Source organism: Suillus subaureus (assembly GCF_016647635.1).
Source record: "Suillus subaureus strain MN1 chromosome Unknown BJ212scaffold_16, whole genome shotgun sequence".
Taxonomy (NCBI): Eukaryota; Fungi; Basidiomycota; class Agaricomycetes; order Boletales; family Suillaceae; genus Suillus; species Suillus subaureus.
The window spans coordinates 522,617-546,002 of NW_024538572.1; the positions used below are offsets into that span (position 1 = coordinate 522,617).

General features: G+C 48.3%; 5 protein-coding genes across 5 annotated transcripts; 3 read left to right on the top strand and 2 right to left on the bottom strand.

The window, feature by feature from the left end:
* Positions 1 to 1,427: 1,427 nt before the first annotated feature.
* On the top strand, positions 1,428 to 2,482 carry BJ212DRAFT_1271633 (WD40-repeat-containing domain protein; the record flags this gene model as incomplete). The annotated part of the gene is made up of 2 exons (XM_041330967.1): positions 1,428 to 1,891; positions 2,026 to 2,482. The coding sequence occupies 2 exons, from the start codon at positions 1,428 to 1,430 to the stop codon at positions 2,480 to 2,482; spliced, it is 921 nt and encodes a 306-aa protein (XP_041193128.1).
* A 4,617-nt stretch (positions 2,483 to 7,099) lies between these two features.
* BJ212DRAFT_1299716 (uncharacterized protein) lies at positions 7,100 to 7,500 on the top strand (the record flags this gene model as incomplete). Its single annotated transcript, XM_041332907.1, has 2 exons — positions 7,100 to 7,273; positions 7,330 to 7,500. 2 exons carry the CDS (start codon positions 7,100 to 7,102, stop codon positions 7,498 to 7,500), a joined length of 345 nt encoding a protein of 114 aa, XP_041193129.1.
* Positions 7,501 to 7,811: 311 nt separating this feature from the next.
* BJ212DRAFT_1480907 (CNH domain-containing protein) lies at positions 7,812 to 13,982 on the bottom strand (the record flags this gene model as incomplete). Its single annotated transcript, XM_041340173.1, has 25 exons — positions 7,812 to 8,293; positions 8,344 to 8,456; positions 8,522 to 8,619; positions 8,669 to 8,797; positions 8,845 to 9,006; positions 9,054 to 9,101; positions 9,130 to 9,140; positions 9,192 to 9,269; positions 9,322 to 9,557; positions 9,629 to 9,753; positions 9,803 to 9,861; positions 9,913 to 10,036; positions 10,088 to 10,357; positions 10,405 to 10,710; positions 10,770 to 10,833; positions 10,884 to 11,197; positions 11,248 to 11,553; positions 11,608 to 11,671; positions 11,722 to 11,798; positions 11,859 to 11,912; positions 11,963 to 12,277; positions 12,333 to 12,853; positions 12,907 to 13,454; positions 13,507 to 13,690; positions 13,745 to 13,982. The coding sequence occupies 25 exons, from the start codon at positions 13,980 to 13,982 to the stop codon at positions 7,812 to 7,814; spliced, it is 4,926 nt and encodes a 1,641-aa protein (XP_041193130.1).
* Positions 13,983 to 14,389: 407 nt separating this feature from the next.
* BJ212DRAFT_1503466 (S-adenosyl-L-methionine-dependent methyltransferase) lies at positions 14,390 to 16,287 on the top strand (the record flags this gene model as incomplete). The annotated part of the gene is made up of 9 exons (XM_041341597.1): positions 14,390 to 14,484; positions 14,545 to 14,709; positions 14,766 to 14,816; positions 14,869 to 14,914; positions 14,958 to 14,991; positions 15,040 to 15,140; positions 15,190 to 15,372; positions 15,421 to 15,562; positions 15,620 to 16,287. 9 exons carry the CDS (start codon positions 14,390 to 14,392, stop codon positions 15,991 to 15,993), a joined length of 1,191 nt encoding a protein of 396 aa, XP_041193131.1. The 3' UTR covers positions 15,994 to 16,287.
* Positions 16,288 to 18,598: 2,311 nt separating this feature from the next.
* BJ212DRAFT_1354874 (FAD dependent oxidoreductase) lies at positions 18,599 to 20,974 on the bottom strand. The gene is made up of 8 exons (XM_041335641.1): positions 20,536 to 20,974; positions 20,466 to 20,480; positions 20,108 to 20,409; positions 19,682 to 20,053; positions 19,416 to 19,631; positions 19,330 to 19,368; positions 19,169 to 19,278; positions 18,599 to 19,105 (listed from the first exon to the last, which is right to left on the bottom strand). The coding sequence occupies exons 1-8, from the start codon at positions 20,909 to 20,911 to the stop codon at positions 18,997 to 18,999; spliced, it is 1,539 nt and encodes a 512-aa protein (XP_041193132.1). The 5' UTR covers positions 20,912 to 20,974; the 3' UTR covers positions 18,599 to 18,996.
* Positions 20,975 to 23,386: the final 2,412 nt, after the last annotated feature.

Consider the following 23,386-nt stretch of genomic DNA (forward strand, 5'->3'; position numbering starts at 1 on the left):
CATATATGCATGTGTATTAGACTATAGTCTCGTCACCTCCCTATCTACCATTTCTTGCAACTTTCGTTCATCCTCTATAATTTTCAGGAGTGGGACTGTGACAAGTTGGCAGTAACCCACCAACTGACGTCATCTTACCTTTCGATGAGTAAACATCACATGTCCCTTTCATTCCTCGCTATCCAGAATTGCGCATTGGCACGAGGCTGTTGTAGACTAATAAACAACATGGATGATCGATGACTACCATAATGATAAATATCAGATCGCGACCCAAGGAACATCTTCGACTGAGTAGAACGCAGGATATGTATTCAGTCGTTGGGAACATGTCATGAGAGAGAAATGCACTTACCCGCCTCTCCGGCCCCCCCAACAGAATATACAGCCACGTACTATCGTCTTACTGGGACATCCACTTTGTTGGGAATGACGCGCAGTAAAGAAGTACAGACATTCTGGGTGAGAGCTCTTCGGCGCTGTTACTGAGCCCGGCGTGGTGCACGTACGTACGTGGGCGTGAGGTTGAGCGTAGAAAGACGGCGAAATGCGTTGAGAAGGCGTGAAGGTGCTGCTAGTAAGCACGGCAAAAATACAATTATCAGTGCGAATGAGGACATAGCATATAGCACATCATCCGTTCATCGTGGACAGATATAGTAGTTATAAATAACGTGAAATATGAGCTTGGCAAACAAGGACTGCGACATCGTCCAGCGTCGTAAGTTAGGAAGGGCCAGGTTTTGCGCAGGCACAAGAGACGTCACGCAGGACTGCTTAGTGAAGGTGAAACCAAAATGAGGTACAAGCGATTGGGATTGTGAGCCGTAACGTGGAAACCATTGTTGACGATATCAGCGCGCAGGAGTACGTCGATGGAGGTGTCATCTGCATCACTGATATGTTGAGTGATCACGGTGAGTTCCTGTCACCCTGCACTACTGGTCAGGCAGTAGTCCGATTAGCACTATAGCCGACAGGAGGCGCGTTTGGGTGAGGGAAACTATGCATCGATGACGGTTGGACTAACATCAGGTTGTGATGATTTACCGCTTGATCGATTAGTGTTGACAGACATAGGCCAGACAACGGATGCGTTTGAGGAGCGGCTGGCTGGGTAAAGACAGATGTGCGACCTGAGGCGCAATGTATCATCGGCCAGGCAATAACAACGGGGATCAAGATTGTAACTGAGAGAAGACGAGTCATAGTCACAGATAAGGCTTGAGCGCTTCAGCTGCACAGCTTATAATACATGCTGTGAAGTAATCACGAGGATGTCACATATAAAACGTACCATCTCGAACATCCAGTGCACTCGACTGTGACTTGATCTAAACGCCCATCGTGTCTCTGTGTTAAAACACATCGTAGTAAGTGATGAATTTGGACTTTGTTGAATGAAAGCTGAGTTGAAACTGAGGACCATGTCTTCACCCATCGTCGAAACAGGAGAGGGATCAGAGACAAAGCCCTGCCAGAAATTTGAAGGACACACCAAATGTCTCGAGGGCGCCATATATTTCCCGGGCGGACAACGAATGATGACTTGTTCATGGGACGGCTCGCTGCGGATATGGAACTTGAAGAGTGGGAAACAGATAGAAGAGGACTGGCGGGATGGGGATAACAGTGTGTGGACGATAGCGTTGTCTCCGAACGGGAGGCAAGTGGTTAGCGGAAGTAAGGATGGTGGTGTGAGGTTGTGGGACATCGACACAGGCAAAGTTATCGCGAAATGGACAGGACATACAGAAGCTGTGAGGTCTGTCTGCTGGAGTCGAGATGGTCAGCGAGTGATGAGCGGATCAATCGATGGGACTGTAAGGGAATGGGATGTGGAGAAGGGAGAGACGATCCTCAGTCTAATCGAGACTGGGCACAAAAGGGTGTTCACAGTGGTCTACTCACCAGACATGACCATGTTTGCAATTGCTGGATGGGACGGGCCTGACTCCAAGTGCGCAGTCAAAATCTGGGGTGCGAAGATAAGTGTGCTTGTCGCCACTCTCAAAGGACACACAGATCGGTGATGTACCTGGCTTGGACCCCGAGCGGAAAAACGCTTGTCTCCGGGTCAGTCGATCACTCGATTAGGACATGGAATACTTCAAACTGGAAGCAAATCGCTGTGCTGGACGGGCACACCGACGCAGTCTTTGGCATTGCAATATCTCCCAATGGCCGCATCCTCGCAAGCGCATCTGCGGACAAGACAGCGCGATTATGGAACCTCGACGACAACCAGCCCATCAGTTCGCTCCTCAATCATGCAAATACAGTGGCCGCTGTGTCGTTTTCAGCAGATGGAAAGCTACTAGCCACCGGCTGCGATGACAGCAATGCATACATATGGGATATTTCTGTGATATTAAAAGAAGCTGGCCTGGATGATCTTTTGGACAGGCCCGACAAGTCGCTACTGGCTGTACGTGAAACTTTCATCAACAGTTATCATTGCACCCAAGCTCGTGCACTCTAGACTGATGCTACATGCCGTCCTGTCCGCCAGCCAATCAAGGTCGCAAATCGGGTACCCCAAAATTTTTCGACGACACACCTGATCTTGCCCACGTACGTCGTTAATTATGTCTCATCTGGTCCTATTTTCATCGCCCAAATGTGTTCAGTCTTCTGCACCACACCGCCTCGATCATCGATCATCACCATCGCATAGAAGCATGCTTCTTAGTCGTTTTTTGTCTTTCTTCCGCCCCATACACCACGATACACACGATACGCTATCCAGACATCGCCCTTTTCATTGGGTTCGAAACCGTCTCTTTGCTAGACCAAGCGGCGCAGATATCGAGTTACACGAGCGTCCCTCGGCAGTAGTCGATGTCCCATATGCCAAAGGCAAACGTGTACGTTCCTATCTTTCTTCTCAAATATAAAACTCCTGATATTTTTTTCTCCCTCGAACTCTATCTCGCATCACGTAGAGAAACGCTTCAGCAAGAGAGAGACGGAGGCTAATCCTGAAAATTCCTACTGCGGGCAGCTTACGTCCTCCCAATAGCACTGTCGCGCAGCAATCCGATGGTGGAACTCAAAACCAGTCGTCTTCGCAATCCAATGTTGCCGTCTCCACCTCCAATGCACCTCCCATCGCGAATTCAAACACTAATCCTCATGCAACGATTAAACACGCTGGTCGCTGGACTCGTTTCTGGCTCTTTGTCTGTTGCACCGCTCCTGAGTATACCGATGGTCAGCATTAATTTTTACAACGATCTCTCTCTCGCCACAAGATGTTATCTTATCCCTCGAGTACAGTATCGTTTATTGCATGCTTTATATGCAAGTCCCGGAGTCACGGAAATTACCTCCGTGGACCAACCGTTTCGTCCTTACATATAGTAGACGTCGACCACACTCAATTCTAGTCCACATTGCATACACATCGATTAACACAGTTGTATATTAATCACACCTTCACAGGAGGCAACTCCCGCTGATCTGGCCCAAACTGTGGTATCAACATCATTACACCCGTATTGTTTCTCAACGGTCTGGAAAGCAGGCACATACTCTGTTTTCTAAAACTTGACAGCCCTGCAGGATTTATGACCGCGAGTCCTTCATCTTTGCCAGCATCTAATATAGCATATAGCACGTCATCCATTCATCGTGGACACAGATAACACAGCAGGTTCAAATAAGGTGAAATAGGAATCGGCTCGGTAAACAATGACTGCTAGCGTAATTGATCTTGTCGTTGTCCTTTCAGACCTTGGAGAGCATGGGCATCAAAATTCAAGACGCACCATAAGACATGGTTTACAGACTCTTTATACTAGTCTACGGCGAGTTGTAAGGTGAGAGATCGCGAGACCTTGGACCTGACAAGTTCTTGTACCGTGAAAGATTGCTTGAAAGTTGTGATACTTGATTGGTGTCTCGGTAGGAGTCGAGGATTGAGTTCATATATTCCGTGATCGATAACATAACGTTGTTGAACACTACAATAATTGATGCGGGCTCGCGCAGCTTCAGCTGCAGTGAGAGCTCACCAATGTTAATAGAGTGTGATGGTTGTGTTGCAAGCTTCTGTGGTGGGCATTCGTGACTCCAGAGATGCGACAGGGCACAGGGGCCCTTAGACTAGAAAGTACTGTCCTACATAGAGTCACTCTCTCAACGGACATAAATGGATACAAAAAAAAAAAAAGCTTCTGTGGTGCAGGATTGCAACAAGAATGGGCATGGGAAGTTTATTGGCGAACGATAAAAACTAAAACCAGATGGCCGGGAGTCGGCTGAGAAACCGAAATGAGCGAGGAGGAAAGGGCTGGAAGGAAAGCTGTGATACATCATGATGTGGATAAAACATGTATTGAAAGACGGATACTCCTCCATTAGAAACAGATTGGAGACATGGTGAGAGAAATTTGGTTGCATCTGGTCAACAGGCAGATCTTTGGAATCGACGAGGTGAGGAGATTATATTTGCAGTAAGCTATGTGCACTTGGACAAGTTACATGATGAAGCGTTGGATAAATTGCTGGACACGAGTAACAATGCTATTCATGCGGCAATCTATGCGGGATAGATAGCCTTCAGCTAGATTCGAGGACCGGGAAGTAGGAAATATATATTCTGGAAGCTGTGGAGACCGGAGGCATGTACACAGGAAGGCGGTTCAGGGAGCATTATGTAAGTTGCTGGAACGGACCTTGTGTCTTAGGCGTCTATGGAGCCAAGGTAGTTAGCGTGGTGAAGCAGCATAAAAACACGCAATACACGTACCTCTGTAGCTTAGAGAAAGACGCCCACAGTCCCCCGACCGTGCTCGATACCATCTGCCTCTAGCAAAATGTCACAACTCATTCCAAATACTACACCCATTCGAGTTTTTGAAGATCATGAGCAGGGCGTAAACGCAGTCGCAGTTTTCCCTGATAAGCGACGAATGATTACGGGCTCGGATGACTATACGCTTCGTCTTTGGGACTTGGAGACAGGCATTGTGTTGAAGAAGATGGAGGGGCATAGCAGTCGGGTGCAGGCGTTGGCGGTATCACGAAATGGTCAAATAATAGCAAGCGGTGATGACAAAGGAGAGCTCATCATCTGGCACGGTGAAACAGGTGAAACTCTCATTCGACCCATCAAAGCCCACACCAATGAAATCAGCTCGCTGGATTTCTCTCTGGATGGTGCGGTGCTGGCTACTGGTGGATGGGACAAGACGGTGAAGCTTTGGCGTACCAAAACGTGGCAGATGCAAGGACAACCGATCGAGTGTGGTGGTTATGTCCGTTGCGTTCGATATTCGCCTGCCCATGGTGAACTTCTTGCCATCGCAACATCCGACAATATCCAAATTTATAATCCAGGGACAAGGGAGCGCATCGCATCTTTCAAGGCTCACACATCATCCAACTGGTCACTTGCATGGACGCCCGATGGCACACGCCTTCTTTCAGCTGGCAATTATAGTGATCCTACCATAAGAGAGTGGGATGCTTTGACTTGGGAGCAGGTCGGCCATTCCTGGGAAGGCCATACCAGCTATGTCAACGCCATTGCCATTCATCCCGCTGGCGCCCTTGTCACTTCCGCATCTGATGATAACGATGGCCGCCTCTGGCGGCTCTCAGATCGACGAACCATCGCCATCTTTCAGCACTCATCCCCGCCGCAATCTGTCACTTTCTCCGCGGACGGCAAGCATATCCTCAGTGGAGGCTATGATGATGCGATCTCAGAGTGGGAAGTACCCAGTGACACTCATTCAAAGGCGAGTTTCCATCCTTAACTCTCATAATGCAATTCGAGCATCCTTCGTGCAGATCCTGGCTAGCACGGCAGTCCGCAATGCATGCATCGCTGGGGACCTGGACACTGCTGAAAAGCTCCTCACCCAAGAGATCCACACCGACGCCAACGACTATACTCCATATGCCAATCGCTCATTTGTTATGTCCCGAAAACATGCCTGGGACCCTCGCCCTCGATGATGCAATCAAGGTGAGCTATGCTGACCCATTATAGCCCTCTTACTCAGTGCTTGCTTTTATTCGTGACATAGTCCATCAGCATTCGGCCCTCATTGACAGGCTACATCTCCAAGGGCATCTCCCTCTGCGGAAAAGGCCACATCCGGGAGGCAAGGATAGCATTCGATATCGCATCCATGTTCACGACCCAAGATTCGAACACCAACCATTTTCTTATTTTGATCAAGGTCACTTCAATTTGTCTCAGCGTATCCCCTGCTTTAATGCATGTTTCAGGCCATCGCGCTCTTCAGCGCAGATCAACACGAGGAAGCCATGTTACTTGTCAAAGAGCTAGGCTGCCGCTTGTCCGAATACTGGTCTTCTCGGATGTCGTGTTGTGGAAGTAAGTGTGATGCGGGTACGCTTGGTGAACGACGCTGATATTTGCAACTTGCACATTAGACATATCTACGCGTTCAGCTCGGAATCAATGCCTTGAATGGCGCGCGTCACGACGAAGCCGCTGACTACTTCACTGCCGCTATCAACTCAGGGGCTTTCTCATCGAAAATCATTCATTTGATATACGAGGACCTGACTGCGGTGCGTCAAGATGATGCATACATAATGCTTTTCACAACTGAGTGTTTTGTCCAGCTCTTCGGCTGGGATCTCGAGTCTTTGTGTCTTACTGCCCACCAGAAACGGTGCCAGGCATTCCTTTCGGCGGGTAAACTTGACGAAGCCCTAAAAGCACACAAATATATGATGGGCGCCATCGACGAATCTGCGAAGGCCAGCTGCCTTGATTGGTCTAATGGTAAGATTTCATTGACGTCACCTGGGGTTACCGTACTCATCGCCGTCTCACCCAGAATTTACAGAACAGTGTAGTACGCTCACTGAGCAGGATAACCGTATTCTTGGTGTATGCACTCCCTTCTTCAACTCTTTCGCTACTGACCGTTATGCAGGTGGAGATCCCAGGGCAAGAGCAAGATGGCTATGATACAGAACCCAATTTCTTCCACGGAATGTATCAAGTGCGTGCACCAGCGTATCTTCCCTTCTTTCTTAATCACAGCATTCTCAATCTTCCCAACCACGACCTCAACAACGCCATGGGCGTCTGAAAAGACTGAAGCTCGCTATGACGAGGAGCCCTTATCCTCCACCTCCACCACCTGCAGCTGCACCACCTACGACCCCACCGCCAGTCGCCGCCGCTACCACCTTTGGAACCCACCTACGACATTTATTCGCTCGGCCCCCCCATCATGCAACACCATCCGTCGTCGATGTTCCGTTCACGAAGGCTAAAGAGGTGCGACTGGTTGATTTTCTTAAATGTGTCTTGGATTTCTGATGCGTAATACACAGCGTACTGCTGCTGCGGATGCTCCCAGCAAAGACCCGAACATCGTACCTTATGAAGATCAGGATCAAGATACTACTCAACCGGACTCCAATACACAACAGCAGCAACAATCAGTAGCGGTGCGGGTAGACACCGGGGAACATGGACGCGGATGGTCGTGTTGCTGCTGCTAGAGCAGGTGGTAGATATCCGCGGGTATTTCAGTTTTACTGTCGATCTTGTTATGATATCTATATTGCATTAAAGCAGTACATGTTTTATCGATAGCTATTGCCCATTCATCCGAAATGTCGTCCATAACGATCACCAAACCGATCACCGGAAACAACGACAGGACGATCTAGCGGAGTCTAGCGGAGACTGCTGAGCACTGGTACAAATTATGTAAATTCCTAAAACAAGATGAAAAAGACAGAAATCCACAAGGATGTACACGTGTAGAAATAAATGGGCGACGAGCGTCAAGAGTGCCTGTGTGATGTGATCATCTCCAGGATGTCATCGGGAGGAGGTTGGGGGACTGCGGAGGAGAAACGGCTTGCTGCTGGAGGTACGTCGAGTTGTTGGGTGATCCAGGTGCACCAGGTGGATAGAGCGGCGTCGTGGGTGTCAGCTCAAACACGTGTTGAGCCACTGAGCGAGGGCGCCCCACCGCGCCGTGTTGAATGGGCTCCGGCGCAGCCATGACACAGTGAATCCGGGGGTCAAGGCTCATTTGTTGGAAGCTTTCCGGTCCAGTCGATGGAGGGGCACAGGTGCCACGACCGTCCCAAATACAGCGTATCTCATTTCCGGGAATTATCTGTGCGAGCAGACCCGACGATACATGCCTGATTTCAATGAAGCGGGAGTCGAAGAGAAGTATATAAGGCCAGTGAATTGCCACGCGCTCAGCCGTGCCCTCCCATTCGATAGTGCCCGTGTTGCGACTAGGTGCGCCGTGCTTGTTGACGTAGATACCGAACTCTAGGGTCTTATCATCAGCGCTGACTAAAGATCAAATCAAAACAACTGACCATCATAGCACAAAAGGAATTCATTTTCCACGCGGAACATCCCCATTGGCCGGCAAGATTCTCCGCGTTTTGCAAGTCTTTCGTAGCCATCGTCACGCAGTGGAATAGTGACACTTTTGAAACTCGAATGATCATTAAAACGAAGGAATGGATAGGTGATGTGGTAAAGGTAACATACTCAGTTAGGTCCATGATTTCGAAACCTTTGGTGCAAAGAATCGCGATCTTTGCTTTGAGGAAGACCAGGTCGAAAGATTCCGAGGGCAGGAAGAACTCCTACAGAAGAAAATCAACATGACAATATCATCCACTAATAACCGCGTACCCTGTACAGTCGGAACCACTCTGAACGCGCAGGCCGTATACCAAAGCGAGAGGTGAACGACGCAGGTGCCTTACTCCTTTCATTGATTTTTTCCACCACCGGTTCCAAAACGCGGAAGACACTGTCGAGCTGTTCACATTGTCAGTAGGCACATCTTGGGATGTCGCAGAACTGACCCCTTTCTTCTTCATGTATATGACTAGCGTTCGTCCGCCTTGGTTGCCGACGCTAAAGAAGTGAACGTCCCTGGTCCCATTAACCCTCTGTGGTGTCTGAGACGTATGAGCGCTCTGGGGGGATGATGGAACGAGAGCCTCGATGTGGTATGCAAAGAGAGCCTATTTGCAGGTTAGTATCTTGTGATGGTGATTGCTAGTAGAAATACCTTGTCTGCAAGTACGAGGAACATTCCGAAATCCTCAAGCATTGCACACTGCTGTTACCATCTTCAGATGTAATACACGGCGCATAGCTAAAGTAGGATTTGTCAGTCTGCAAAGAGAACAAATACGACTGCACGAACATCTTGAATCATGTCTAAAGCCTATCCAAACACCCTCGGCACAACCAATAGCCACCAATGCTCGTCCATCAGCGGTAGCTTGAACAACGTATCAGTAAGACACATGCAAGAAGATGGACTTTGAGCTCACTAAAGGGCACAGAGCAAGTAACCTTGCCTGTGAGGGAATTCTCGTGGTTCCAAGATGGTACAGCAGCTGAAGATATGGAGGGCACAAGGAAGGTGTCTGTACTGAGCGGCTCCAGCTCGAAGACTTTGTTTGACTCTTGAACAACCTTGCGCAAGCCGATGGCCTCGTCCAGCTTCTGCTTCCACTCCGCTCGCGCTTGCTGAGACTCCGTAAATAAGGTATGCAAACCACCGAGCCTACCATTATAGTGAATGGTACAAGGATATACAAGACGCTGAATCGTTAGCGGTGTCGGGAACACCGCTACCTGGAGAGGGTCCAGCCTTCTGCATGCCTGTTCCCTCCACCAAGGCCGAGACGTAATATGCTTGTGCTGCGCTGTGTCGGGGGATCAGTGAAGCTGGCCAGGGTAAGAAGGTCCAGCGGTATGGGCTAAGCCACAAGTGAGATATTATACAAACCCATACTTACAATCACTTACTCTCCGGTTAACGTTATATTTTGTCACGCCATCTTTTTCTTTTGTCTTGGTCATGACCACTGGATTTGGGTGTGAAGTTTCCGGTACGACACAAAGGTTGGAACACTTACAGTAATTATCGAACAGCAAGACGAAAAGCTCGGTCCATCCGTTCCATTCAAAGCCGGTATCGGGTTGTCGCAGCAGCTTTCCAGCGTGAATAAGAGAGCGGTTTTCATTCAAAAGATCCATGTCCTGCAAGGATCGTTCAGTATGTGGCGGCAAATAAAATTCTTAGAGACTAACAACAGACTCGTTGGGCTTGAACTGCAAATTTGAGTTATAGCACCAGAGCTGAACCTTCTGTTTCGCTGATTGAACTCCCGGCTCGGTCTCCTTGCCTAGAGCCTTTATGATCTCCAAGACCTGAGGGATCGCTTCACGATCCTCGTGGGTAGCAGGTGTCTCGTCCATTACGCCCTTCAAGAGCAATTCGTACCGCAATAATCGAGGGATAGGACGGTTGATAAAATTCTTCATGTCTAAGCGGTGAGCATCCGGATGCCGTATACATTGCTGCATGCTTATCAGAAATATAAAGGAAGTAAAAGAACAAGTCTCACGTCAACAAACGTCTTGAAATCGACGTTGTTGGCCATCTCGTCATCGATGCGATAGGCAGCGATAGGGTAGTTGGGGATGTACTCCATGTATGCATCCCTGAAGTTCAAAGCAGCGTCAAACAAAGGTGCTGTAACACTCCTGATCACTGGATGCTCATCGCGCTGTATATCATGCAGTTGGTCTAGGAGCTTCCGATGATGTGAGTGGAGCTCAGCAAAGTTGTGGAAAACGTCGGTGATAAAACCGTTCAGCCTCTCACGACTAATGACTGGAGGATCGCTTTCTCGCAGGGCCTGGATGTAAATCTGTGGTGGCAAGAATGAGCTATGATGTTGGGATCGAGTACTTGCACAGGACAACACACCAAGTCGATATTTTCTAGGTCCCTGACGTATGCCATCTCGCCTTTGATCAGTTCAAATATGATGCTACACAAAGTTGAGCATTTCATAACAACTCAAAGAAAAAATAAACGTACGACTGACGCTTGGCCTCAGCCTTGCTGAGGCCCTCTCGAACATCCTTGGCTACGATATCATGCCACTCCCATTTTCCAGTCGGACCTTTGCCCATCGCAGTCTGGAATGTCCGGAGCTGTGCAACGTTCTGAAGATTCCTGATGGCTTCGATGGCTTCTGCAAGGTAGTACGCGTCTGGGTTGCCTTCAGTTGTCTCTTTCATGATCGCCTCCAGCGCAATGGGGTACTTCTGCAGATGTTCAGAAGGTCGCGATAAGAAGTGTTTCAAGTCCAGTCGACGAGCTTCCTGTTGCTTGGATTGTCGCGAGCACTCCTACAAAACAGTCTAGCAACGACTCCTGATTTTCAGATAAAATATCATACCTCGAGGAACAAGCGAAGGTCCGCGTTGGACTCGATCTCATCTTTGAAGCGCTTTTCTGCGAGGGGCAGATGTCCAACGTATGTCGGATATGCGAACCGGAACTCTCTCGCGGCGTCCAAAAACACATCTCCAATCCTTTGGATGATCGGTGCTTGCTCACGCTGCCGAACATACATAGCTTCCACCAGCCGCCTGTTGCATTCTCGAAGATCTAGGATGTTTCCAAAAACCTCTTCAACAAACTCATCTAGCTTGTTAGCCGGCATGACAGGAGGACTTGCTTTCAGCAGTGGCCGAATGAACAGCTAAAACGAGGAAATTAAGTGGGTCGGAACTATCAGGTAATATAAGGCACTGACCGCCTCCACGGTGTCCAGGTCTTGGACGTATTGCTCTTCCTGAGTGATAGTTTTATAAATGATGCTAGTCTGATCTTTAGTACAGCGCCAAACAAAGTTTACCAAGATACTCACGTTTGTCGATGAACTTCACTTTCTGGAAGAGTGTGAAGGATACCGGGATCAACTGTACTTAACCAGTCTTCGGTTTGCTGTTGTGGAGACAATAGTTGATGTTCAATTCAATCAATCAAACGTGAATGGTGACTTACGTGGTGTACTTCCGGTTCGGCTACCGGACCAAAATCGACGATCGGACCAGCTTGCTATAGAAACATTAGTTCAGACTCACGACTACGGGATCACAGGAACTTACTCGACGTGGACAAGCAAACGAATAACATGGGTCGTCCTCACTGCAACCAGACGCATAGCACCGAGTGAGTGAAGTGATGACTGCCGTTGGCAGTTCTTCCCTCTCGCGGTGAGCCTCAGAGTTGCCCTCGAGGTCATCCAGGAACATATACACGTCCTCGACACCATCTTGCAGCAGCTTCTGACCCCACTCAACTTCGTAGAAAAATAGTTGCTGTTGTAGACTCCGCGCGACCTGAAGGGCAGCACGGCGATCGGTGGTCGAAACACCATGATTGATCAGCAGTTCACGTTGGATTTGGCTTTGAATGGTAGACTGAAACCACGGCATTGCGTCAAGTTTTGTCAGAGAATTCTAGTAGCGGACTTACGACGATGTCCTTCCCGGTGAAAGCACGAGGGTAAGGGATGCTGCTTTTCACATGGGTGCCGCGAGGTACCTTGTCGCGCAAGCGGACGGCCAAGTGAGATAGCAAGCTGAAGTTAACAAATCTGTCTGGATCTGGATCATCGCTCTCGGAGTCAAAGTAATCGTCGTCGTCTTCTTCTTCTTCTTCCTGGTCGCCAAGCGGAGGTCCAGGTGTGCCGCTGTACACACTCGGACGGGCACGCGCTAACGAGTCCACGCTTCCACCTTGGAAACCGCCACTGCCAGAATCTGAGTGACCATGACTATATTTAAGTGCCGAAGGGCCTGCCGATGGGAACCCGTAGGACCCTTCCCTACTGAGTATCGCTGGCCCAACTTTGGCAGTTGAACTGTCGGTATCAGTGTAACTTGTGGCTGCTGTCGTCACTGAGACATTGCGACCTAGTGAGTCCGCTACAAATGAAGATGTGGTAGAGCCTGTAGAAATTGCACGGCCTAGTTTAGGGTCAGTATCTTGATGATCTACAGATGGTGTGAGCCAGCGATCAAAGTTTCTCGTTTCGGTGTGGACTTACAATTAGGGATATAGTCGGACGACGATGAAGGGCGATGACGCAAATCATTTACCCGAGCAGATGGTGCTGGACCATTGATGCCATCGTTTGGATGCAATCGCGCATGAGGCTGGGGGTAGGCATCCGCAGGACGAAATTGTTCCGAAGATTGTTGGGGGCGATGAGATGGGCGGTTCTTCATATCATCTGGACCATGGTCGATCGAGAAGTCATCAAGTATATTGCTGTGACCTGGAATGTTCGGAGCCGAAGCACCAGGAGGCCGAGGAGATGGTTTGGGCGCGACGGTGACACCGTATCCTTGCACATCGAGGCTGCTATCTGATTGTTGCAAACGGTACACATCAACACTATTAACAGACGCTCCATTGGTCTGCGAGGGAACAGCAGGGACGGCTTTGTGTATATTTGGCAGCCCGTCGGCATGAGAGCCAGTAGCGACTGGTTTACTTGTAGATGAGGTTGGGGATGTTGCAGAACCTGTGGATGGGCGACTGCCGTTATAGCCATTGGGTTGCACCGTAGGGGCCTGGGGAAGCTGACGACGCCTGCGTATGTGATAAAAACTTACTGAATGGAATTAAAAAAGTGATAACATACCCATCAACTCCAGCCGTCGCAGGGCGAGAAGTACTTGCAACTGGAGGTGGTTGTTCATGAGGCTGAGGACCTAAAGAAGCACCTGGAGGCAATGGAAGTGGTCTTAATCTCCTCTGTGTAGGAGAGGTCGCAGTATCAGGTTGTGGGCGTATTTCAGGAGAATGCGGTCGCTGGGGCGCAGGTACTGTATGCCATAGTCAGGTTACTCGCTCACAACTCGAGTGAATATAGAACGAACCAGGAGGACGATGAAGGGCGTTTCTGATTGAAGACGAAGGGGATATAGTCGCGCGAACGTCGTGGAATGAACCATTAGAATGGGGCTCGTGTGTATGGGCAGAAACCGCACTTGTTGGCGAGCGCTCGATTGGGGAAGCTGTTTCTTCGCCAAAGATCCGCCAAACTTCATCATAAAGGTGCTGGAGATCCTCGTCACCGGGTGGAGGAGGACGACCATTGGAATTGAGAGCAGACATGATTCCGGTCAATTATCGAATTAGAAACTGGTTGGCCAAGTTGATCAGGACCTATGGCTGCGCAGCAGTCTAATACTACCTGGAGACCAACCAGATGCAGATTTTGATGGTGGTCGACGTCAGGAACAGTGACAGAACACGATTTTCTGTGTTATCAGAAAACTTGGATCCCGGTGTTGGACGAGTAGGAAGACGAGACTGTTGCTTGGTGAGCGCTCAGGGAAGCCAAGCCAATAATCAGCATCGGATTTCGGCTACATCCGGAGCTAAACTCATCCATTGCAGTGACCAGTCCACGTTTACTGATCTTTTTTCTCTGATCGCATTTGCACCAGAGCGTGCTGCTGTGTCGGGACAAAAACGCATTGTTTCACCATCAGGATCTCGACCTGTGCCGTGTGCTCCGTATGATTTCTTCACCGGAAGCCAAACCTGTGCGCATACCGAAGCTAAGCTCGTCGGTGCACGACATCAACGCTGAGAAACCCCCCTTTGGATCCAGGTAACCATGAGGAACATCAACACAGTCACTAATACTTGATCTGAGTCATCAAATGTATAGATTTCTTACGCAAGACTCTGATGTCTGGACCCAGAACGCTTGGGACCATGTTCCGCCCCCTGAAGATCAAACTGAAACGATAACTGCATCATTGGCGAGGCAACGTCTTGCTCCAGTACCTGAAGATGACAAGAATAATTATAATGCAAAACCTGCGAAATATTGGTTCCTAAGTTTCATTTTTTCATCGCTCCATTCTCTCTGACGCTTTCGATTGGTAGGGATAATTTTTACAAGACGAATGCCGACAATTTCTTCCGAAATAGAAAGTGGTAGGCATCACTCTTTCTGTCCTTAGTGATGCCCTCACCCTTTTTACTGAAGGTTACATCTTGAATTTCCAGAGCTGCTGGCAGCGGCAGAACCGGATGTAAGGGATTGTACTTCATCAATGATTTCTCTTATGTAGTCAGGCAGGAGATGTAACCATTTGCGAGATTGGATGCGGTGAGTGTCAATATCATCTTTGATGAAACACACCTAAGCCTTGTCTAGGCGCCGGCAACGCTGCATTTCCCCTCCTTACGGCGAACCAAAACCCAGATCTTATCATCCGCGCCTACGATTACTCAACCCACGCAGTAAAATTAGTACAGGTATGCACAGGTTAACTATCCTCGTGTCTTCGGCTCAGTCCACGAATAGACAAACGCTCTCTATAGCTCCCCGCCTGTTGGCAAGATAGATGCAGCTGTCTGGGATTTATCCTCATTGGATACACTACCACCAGGAGTAGAGCCAGGGACTGTAGACATTATTATCTTGGTGTTCGTGCTCAGTGCGCTCCACCCGGACGAATGGGGTAAAGCTATCGCTAACATTCATAAGGTATTTAAATGGTTTCACCAAGACGGTCACATCATCACCTGCCATTAGATGCTCAAGCCTGGTGGGCTTGTATTATTCCGCGACTATGGTAGACATGATCTCACGCAGCTGCGATTCAAATCCGGTCGTCTCCTTGAAGATAATTTTTACATCCGGGGTGATAAGACACGAGTCTATTTCTTTGAGCTTGGTACGTCGCGAACGAAACTCAACCAACCGAGTTTCTTAATTCCGTTACTGTATTCAGACGAGCTTGCATTGATCTTCACCGGATCGCGCACCTCGCCTGCTCAGAAAACATCAACAATGACAGAAATTGTAGATGAAGATGAAGATAACGAGCCAACGTCACTGCCCACGCCATCACAGACTGCCAGTCTCGCCTCTCACATACCGGCGGACACCCCCAACCCAGGATCTGACGATAATCTCAGCTTACCCTCTTCAGGTCCATCTTCTGACGTACATCACAACCTCCTTCGTCCTCTGCTCCACTCTCCACCACACCCTCTGTTTACAATCGAACAACTCGGTGTCGACCGCCGGCTTCTGGTCAATCGAAAACGGCAGTTGAAGATGTATCGCATCTGGATGCAAGGAAAATTTCGTAAAGCTGAGTGATGCAAACGTGGCATGAGTCAAGTGATGTAGCCCAGGTAGCTGAACGTGTATGAATGCTCCTCCTGGTTGGATCATATCAAGTACACGTCTGGGAACTGAACATCTTAGAGCAATGAGCTACGAAGGTGGCTCTATAACTTAGGCGTTGCCAAAGGTGATATATCTTTTCGACCTTTTCCGGCGAATTGAATTATGACAAGATGGTGTGGCGAATCATGTTCAACCACTACAGACCAATAGGCTCCCGCTGGCAAATTCATACGCTTTAATGCGTCAGTGATGCCAATAAGTAAATGCAAATCTGGTTTAGAGTTTCACATCCGTCATGCCTATTCCAAATTGAATGATCCCCCAATTTTCGATCCATATTCTGAAGCGCAGGTAATAAGGTGCAAATTCAGTTGCACATGAGCCTCATGTAGGAGAGGCAGATGACTGACCGCTTTAACAGTTTCAATTCTATAATAAGGATCACATTTACCAGCGATAGAGAATGATCAATCTCGCTTGTACTGCTTTGCATCAGGCTTTGTCCCGATAGAGCCGCCAGTGATAATATCTGTGCATCCGCTTATGTTGATGGTTCGGAGGTCGAGGATCACACTAGTGGGGTGCAAGTGTATAAGGGAAGGTAGGTGAGATCTTTTACAGGCTTAGGAGACTTTGACCAACCAACCGCATCACAGCCTACGCCGAGCTTGACCGGCTCCAGGCATGCTTAAACTTCGCACTCGAAAACTCTCAGCTTCGCCTGAGCCAACACAGCTCAGTAGAACACCCTTTGGGCGACGCAACAACCTACCTACCGTTGTTTGAAGCTCGCCGCCTCCTTCTTGGTATGCCATTTTGCTTTACACCATCAATATAAGGTTTGAATTGATTAATCATCCCTAAGCATGCCTGGTTGGTTGCTAACTGAGTCCTGCATTCTATTCATCTAGGCGCTTGTACTAGCGGGAAGTAAAGAACCTTACCCAGCCTTTAGATAAGCTCATGGATGAGGCTAGCGCACGCTAACTCATCAGATTTTTAGTCCTTCCCATCAATGGACGATTCTTGAGGTGACCCTCCCCCCGGATGTTCTCGGTCTTGTCCGGCAACTAATGAGATACATCCCGTCTTTTAAGAGACTGAAACTTTTGTACCATCCCTAATTACCCAACAATTAGTTCGGACCAGGTTGAATCAAGTCCTTGAACCGTGGACCAGATTAACGGTTTGGTTCTCCTTATTGCCCGAACTTCGAATCGGACTTCGGTCGGATTCGAACCGCGGTTTAGAACTACTAGACCCGACCACCACTGCACGGTGACAAAAGTTCCGACCTCGTTCGTCAAGGGGTACTTAGGCCACAAACCCATCAAGTGTGCCCTTCCGTTTAATGGCCTTAGTCACTGGTTTTGATCTATCTTCTTGGACAGAAGAAGTGCTGGTACCACCATCAATAGACACAACGACTTTCCCACCAGCCTTCCCCATCATGAAAAAGTTTGTGTCGCGCGACTCGCGCCTCATTCTACCAACACTACTGGGGGCTGATCACTCGTATCCAAGGCTCTTTATGAGTGCTGCAACAATACTCCAAATGAACAGAAATCGATGTATATACATATATAAAGGATGATAACACCATCGACGAGAAACCGAAACTATGCAAACCACGTAGCAGGCCATAAGTTACGGTCAGTACACAGTATACAGTTGTTACATTACCTACAAACAACTGACAGACTTGTGAGCTACGATACAAGACCACGCATGCGACTAGGATTTATGCATACTCCCACAAGCCTTATTATATCTGTATGTCTCAGTAGACGCTTGTTTAGGTGACATCTTGTGCTTCCCATCTGTCTCTTGCACAGGTAATGAGTTTATATACATTCTCATTTGATCAGGATAATGGGCACATCAAATTGCACTACAGCTGCTAGAGTACACTCAGCTATAATAGGCTGTGGCCAGCGGGCACAGAAATCAAGTGTGAATGTAAGTTGAGATATAAATATATAAGCAAGTACTGAATGTGCAAGGTGACGAGGCGAAGTCATGATAGGCGCAGCAGCAGAGTGGAGGATAAACAAGAGATAAAGTGGAATTGATGACAATGCGAAAAGACGCAAGGGAATGTAAGAAGGGTGTAAGATTGTACGAGAAGGCGGGGCATAGTCTCAGATGATGTGGGTGCAGAAGGCTATTAAAAGTTAGAAGATGAGGATCCAGAGAAATGAAAAAATTTATATGCAAAAAGTAGTGATGGGCGCACGAGGTATGGTATATAAAAAGGAAGAGACAGAAGAAAAAAGTATCATGGATGATGCGAGATCCGGAGTTGAGTGCAGGAAATGCAAGCGGGTAAATGTCGGCAGAAGAAGGCAGGAAAAACTGTCTTCGGTGAGAAAGAGGAAAACGATGTGTAAGGTGGGTGGGGATGGCAGAATGCAAGAGGTAGGAGCTGCAGGGTGTAGGCAGTCACAGCAGGGTATGGTAGGCAGCACAATGACATTGCAGTGGGTGGAGACAGTACTTAGGATGCAAGTAAGAGTCTCTGAGTAGTACTGTTAATACTAAGAGGAAAAGAAAGAAAAGTACTTATAAGGGCGGTGGCAGGCGAAGTAGAATTGTTAGCTAGGACATAGCAGGAGGGATGATCGAAAGAGGTGTACAGTTTAATAACTTGGCCAAAATTCCAAGATGATATGTAACGTGATGAAGTCCATGCATGACATATGTAGATACCGAATGTGCATCACGCGCACTAAATCTGATACAACTGGCCATCTAGTTTCGGACGGAAAGTGCTGCACCAGCGTGTCCTGATTGACGAATCTGTTATGTGGTACCTTGAAAGATCTCGTCAGTGCGAGACTCCGATTCTATGAAAATATTCTGCAACTTTGCGTGTTACATGACCTGGTTAGCGGGTATCTCGATATGGCCTACTGAACACAAGCATATAATATCTAGTCTTTCCGTATTCACAACGTCGCGCTCCGTATGATCTTACTCGACTCGTCTGTTCCATGTCAGATAACGCTGTGGAAGCCAATCGGGCTCCTTCCACTCTTTATCAGAAATCTCAGCAAAAATCATTTGCGCAATGACTTCGGCACTGGGAGTCATATCATGTATGAATTGAGCCTGAGATGGTGCAGTCTCACAATATGAGACTTACCATCCAAATGCGCGCGGCATTCCATGGCCAGAATATCCTGCAGCGATGTACTGTTTCTTGTACAGGTCTCCGTCTGAATTGGCTACGAATAAGTCTGCTACGGAACCAACCTAGCAAAGGACACATCAACGATGGTAGCTGCAAGAGTTGCTTGGACGTACAAATGGGTCCCCCATCTTCGTGTAGCCCATGATGCCAGTCTAAACCATCGTTAGGGATATCCTCACACACAAAAAAGAGTACCTACCCATTCCATCTCAGGCTCTGAATCGGGGTCATGTTTACCTTCGAATACAGACGGCAAGAACTCGCGAAGCGCTTTCCCAACAAGCGGGTGCGTTTCGGAGTCATCGTCCACATATAGCTCGTAACCGGGTGACACAGCTTCCCGGCCACCACCGATGATAACCAGCGGTTTTTCGGTGTCGTGTGTTACGGGTCGAGGGAACCAGTATGCAAACCCCTAAAAGAGAGATTGGTCACGACAAGACGGGTTGGGATGCAGTGGTTTACTTCGTTTCCGCTCCAGCTCGGTATCTTAATTTGATCTGTACCGACAGAAGCACGTGTGGCCATTACTTGTCCTCGAGTGGGTATAATTCCAGCTGGACCTGCGAGGAAGGGAAGGAGATAAGAGGAGTACGCATTCGTGGCATGGACGACGCGGGAGCACGATATGCTACCTCGGTTTGTCACGACTGTATAAGTGGAAGAGTTGTCGATCGTTTCATGCGTGACTGCAGTCGCTGATGTCCGAGTGTACAAGCTGAGAGAGGCGTATTGCCCAGCGTGTGCTTGAGCATGCTGGTACAGCTTCGTAACGAGTTTCAGCGGCCAGACATTATGCCCTGGCTCGCGGAATCCTGGGTAAGGGGCGCCATATTCCTGGTGATGAGTGCGTTGAATCAGACTAGAGAGATGACTAGCGAGAACAAGCACCTCCTCGACTTCCTCTTTCGAGAGCCATTCCACACTATCCAGATTGAGCTGTGCTTGACGTGCCATATCAAAGTCCTTGTGCGCATCTTGTACTTCTTTCTCTGTAAATAAGAGATTTACGTGTCCACCTTCTACGAGGTCGATGTCGCTCGTCCAGCCATTTTCCTCTATGATTTTGACCAGCAGAGAAGCGGTGTATTGCTCGAGTTCATAGGACTTAATTGCCTCCACCGTACCGAATAATGCCTGACGATGAGAAAACTCGAGGAAAGCGGCCGGCGTAAGATGTCCACCATTCCTTCCTACAAACAATATTCTCTGCACGAGGGACTAAAGAAACACTTAGTGCTCCACGCACCGGTCGCTCCTGAGCCTGAAACGCGTCAGTACTGTACGAAAAACTTACAATAAGCATGAGACAAACTGACAGAAATCTCTCGCCTCAAGCACCACGATCCTGAGCGGGCGTTTGACGGAAAGTGAGGCGTTATTCAAGAGTTCGATAAGATGGTATGCGACGCCAACGCCAGTGATACCAGCCCCAATGATGCAGATGTCTGCTTCGCTAGGCAGAGGATCTTTGCTGCCTTGACCAGCGAGTGGATTTGCGTCCGGGGAGGAATCGATCCAGAAGGAGCGGGTTGGATTGCGAGATGGGAGTTTAGCAGGAGGAATTGGATGTTCCAATGGCGGTGTCTCGAGTACCTTCTGAGAATGTTCTAACTTGCCGAGTATCTGAGGGTTAACAGGCATTATCGACCAACTGAGAAGAAAACAGACAACGAGAAAGGTCCAGTCTTTCATTTCCGTGAACTCGAGTCCAAAAGATAAGATAACATGACCATTAGCCTGTCGTGGTGTTCGAATTACAACCACAAATATCAAGATTCAATATTTAAGTGGCGGTGACTTGGTTCGACTCTCTTCAAAACTTTTACTTCGCGTCGTCAGCAAACAACACGAAGGCAATTGACGGAATGGGCAGCCAACTCGAAAGCAAAGTTTTCTCTAGTCTCTGATATCATCACTGCACTGCAAGACGTTGTAAGTGTCCAGTCTTGTAAGTTCAATCCTTACGCATCAATTGTGATTTTGCGCTCCAACCCCGATTATGTGACCTGTTCGACTCTCTCTCACTCCCTATTACGTACGTTTGAAGCTGGCTTTATGGAACCGTGGCCTCATGTGAAGTTTAAGGCATTCCCGACGCGGTCAAATTGTGTCCTGGAGACCCTGATTTCAGGCTCTGGGACTGGGACCACAGATGAGCAGCGAGCGGAATATGTCGCCCTTGTCCCTTCCCTTAAAGTAGTGAGCGACTTGATTACTTGCATTCACTTCTAGTCATTACGCATGTTGGTCAGTGTTTTAGGGTACCACAATCTCCTTCATCCTCTCACGGGCCACTGTCTACCCCACAGTCTGTTTACAACTGAAGAATTCGGTGTCTGCCACTGGCTTCTGGTAAACTATAAACGCCATTTGAAAATGTATCGTATCTAGATGCAAGGAAAGTTTCGTAAAGCTGAGTAATGCAGACGTGGCATGAATAAAAGGTGACGGAACTCGGGTGGTTGACGGCCACTGACTTCAAACGATAAGCCTGCACCTCCTGGCAGGGTTTATGATCAAGTATACATCTGGGAATCAATTATTGGTCTTAGAGCGATGAAAATACTGGGCCCCTCCAAGACGTTTTGTTGCATGCAAGGTAACCTACATTTTAGACTGTATGATGATTTAAGTTAATTTCTAGATTATGCATATGACAAGGTGGTAATTGCGAGGTACAGCAGAAATATGCCTGCCAGTTATATTCCGTCACTACAGATCAATATGTTCCAGCTGGCAAATATGTCGCTCTGGTTCGTCAGTGATTGCAAGAGGAAATCATGTTTGGTTTCTCATCCGTCATGCTTATTTCCAATCATCGAAATGTCCGCACCGCTATTAACCCACATCCAGGAACGGCTGCATACAAGTCTCATGAAGAAGATGTCCATGACTCACGCGCTCTAACGCTTTAATTATATCATAGGGATCACTTGGACAAGGGCCGGGCGAACTTCTCCAGCCATAGTCTCGCTCCTGCTGCATCACGTGTGGTTCTGTCAGTGACAATGTATAATTCTTTATATCGATAGGCCGGACACCGAGGGTCATACTAGAGTGGGGTGCGGGTACTCAAGGGAAGGCAGGTAAAGCTCATTTAAAGAAGCTCAAGATTTCATTGTTCCTTGCAAAGAAAACTGCACCATGATCCATGCAGGGCTTGATCATCTCCAAGCATGTTTGAACTTCGCACTCGGTACCCTTCGCAAAGAGATGGACAACTCTCAGCTTCCTCCTTTAAGCCAACACGGCTCAGTAGAGCACCCATTGGACGACCCAACAACCTACCTACCTACCTAGTACAGCGTTGTTTGAGGCTCGCCATCTTTCTCTAGGTGAGTCGTTATTCTTACATGCATCAATGCACAAGCGTAATATTCCTTCAGCATGTCTGGTTGGTCACAACCGAGCCCTGTCTCTTATTATCTGAGCGTATCTTCTAAGGAGAGTTGAAGAGCCTTGTACAGTCCCCTTTGGATAAGCGCATGGATGAGGTTCGCGGCGTACGCCGCTGTCTGCACCGACAACCTCATCAAGACTAGTATCATCGATTACCTGTCTGACGCACCAAACCCCCTCCCCAAGATGTCCCGGCCGCTGAACTGGCTTCGAAATTTGAACTTGATTCTCAAAAACTCGTTCCCATTCTCCGTTGCTATGCAGCCAATGGTTGGGCTAGGGAGACCTATTATTCCTCATTTGCTCTGAACAGATGCTCGCGCACTTTCATCAAAGATCACCCAGGTCGGAGATTGGGCCTTTCGCAGGTGTTCACTATATGAGCACCTACCAAGAGGCTAAATGTCGAGGAGTAGGCCTGGATTTATGACGATGGTAGAAGCCGTACCACATTGGGCAACAGAATCAGATCGGAAACTATCGCGCTCCGCAACGCAGACTGCTTTCCAGATCGCGTTCAAGACCCCCTTGCACCGATTCTCTGGATTATGCAGAATCGAGGGACTGTCATTTCAATGTCGGATCACGTTCAAGTCAGTAATTTTTAGAGTTGCATAGCGCTTATTGGAATTTTGTTGTTCTAGGTCTTCAGTGACATGTCTACGCCAAGTATCGTGGAAGACTACCCATGGGAACTGCTGGAAACATCATCATCGTTGATTGCGGAGTAGGCATGGGCGGTCTAGTTTCGGCCATCCTAGACGCGTA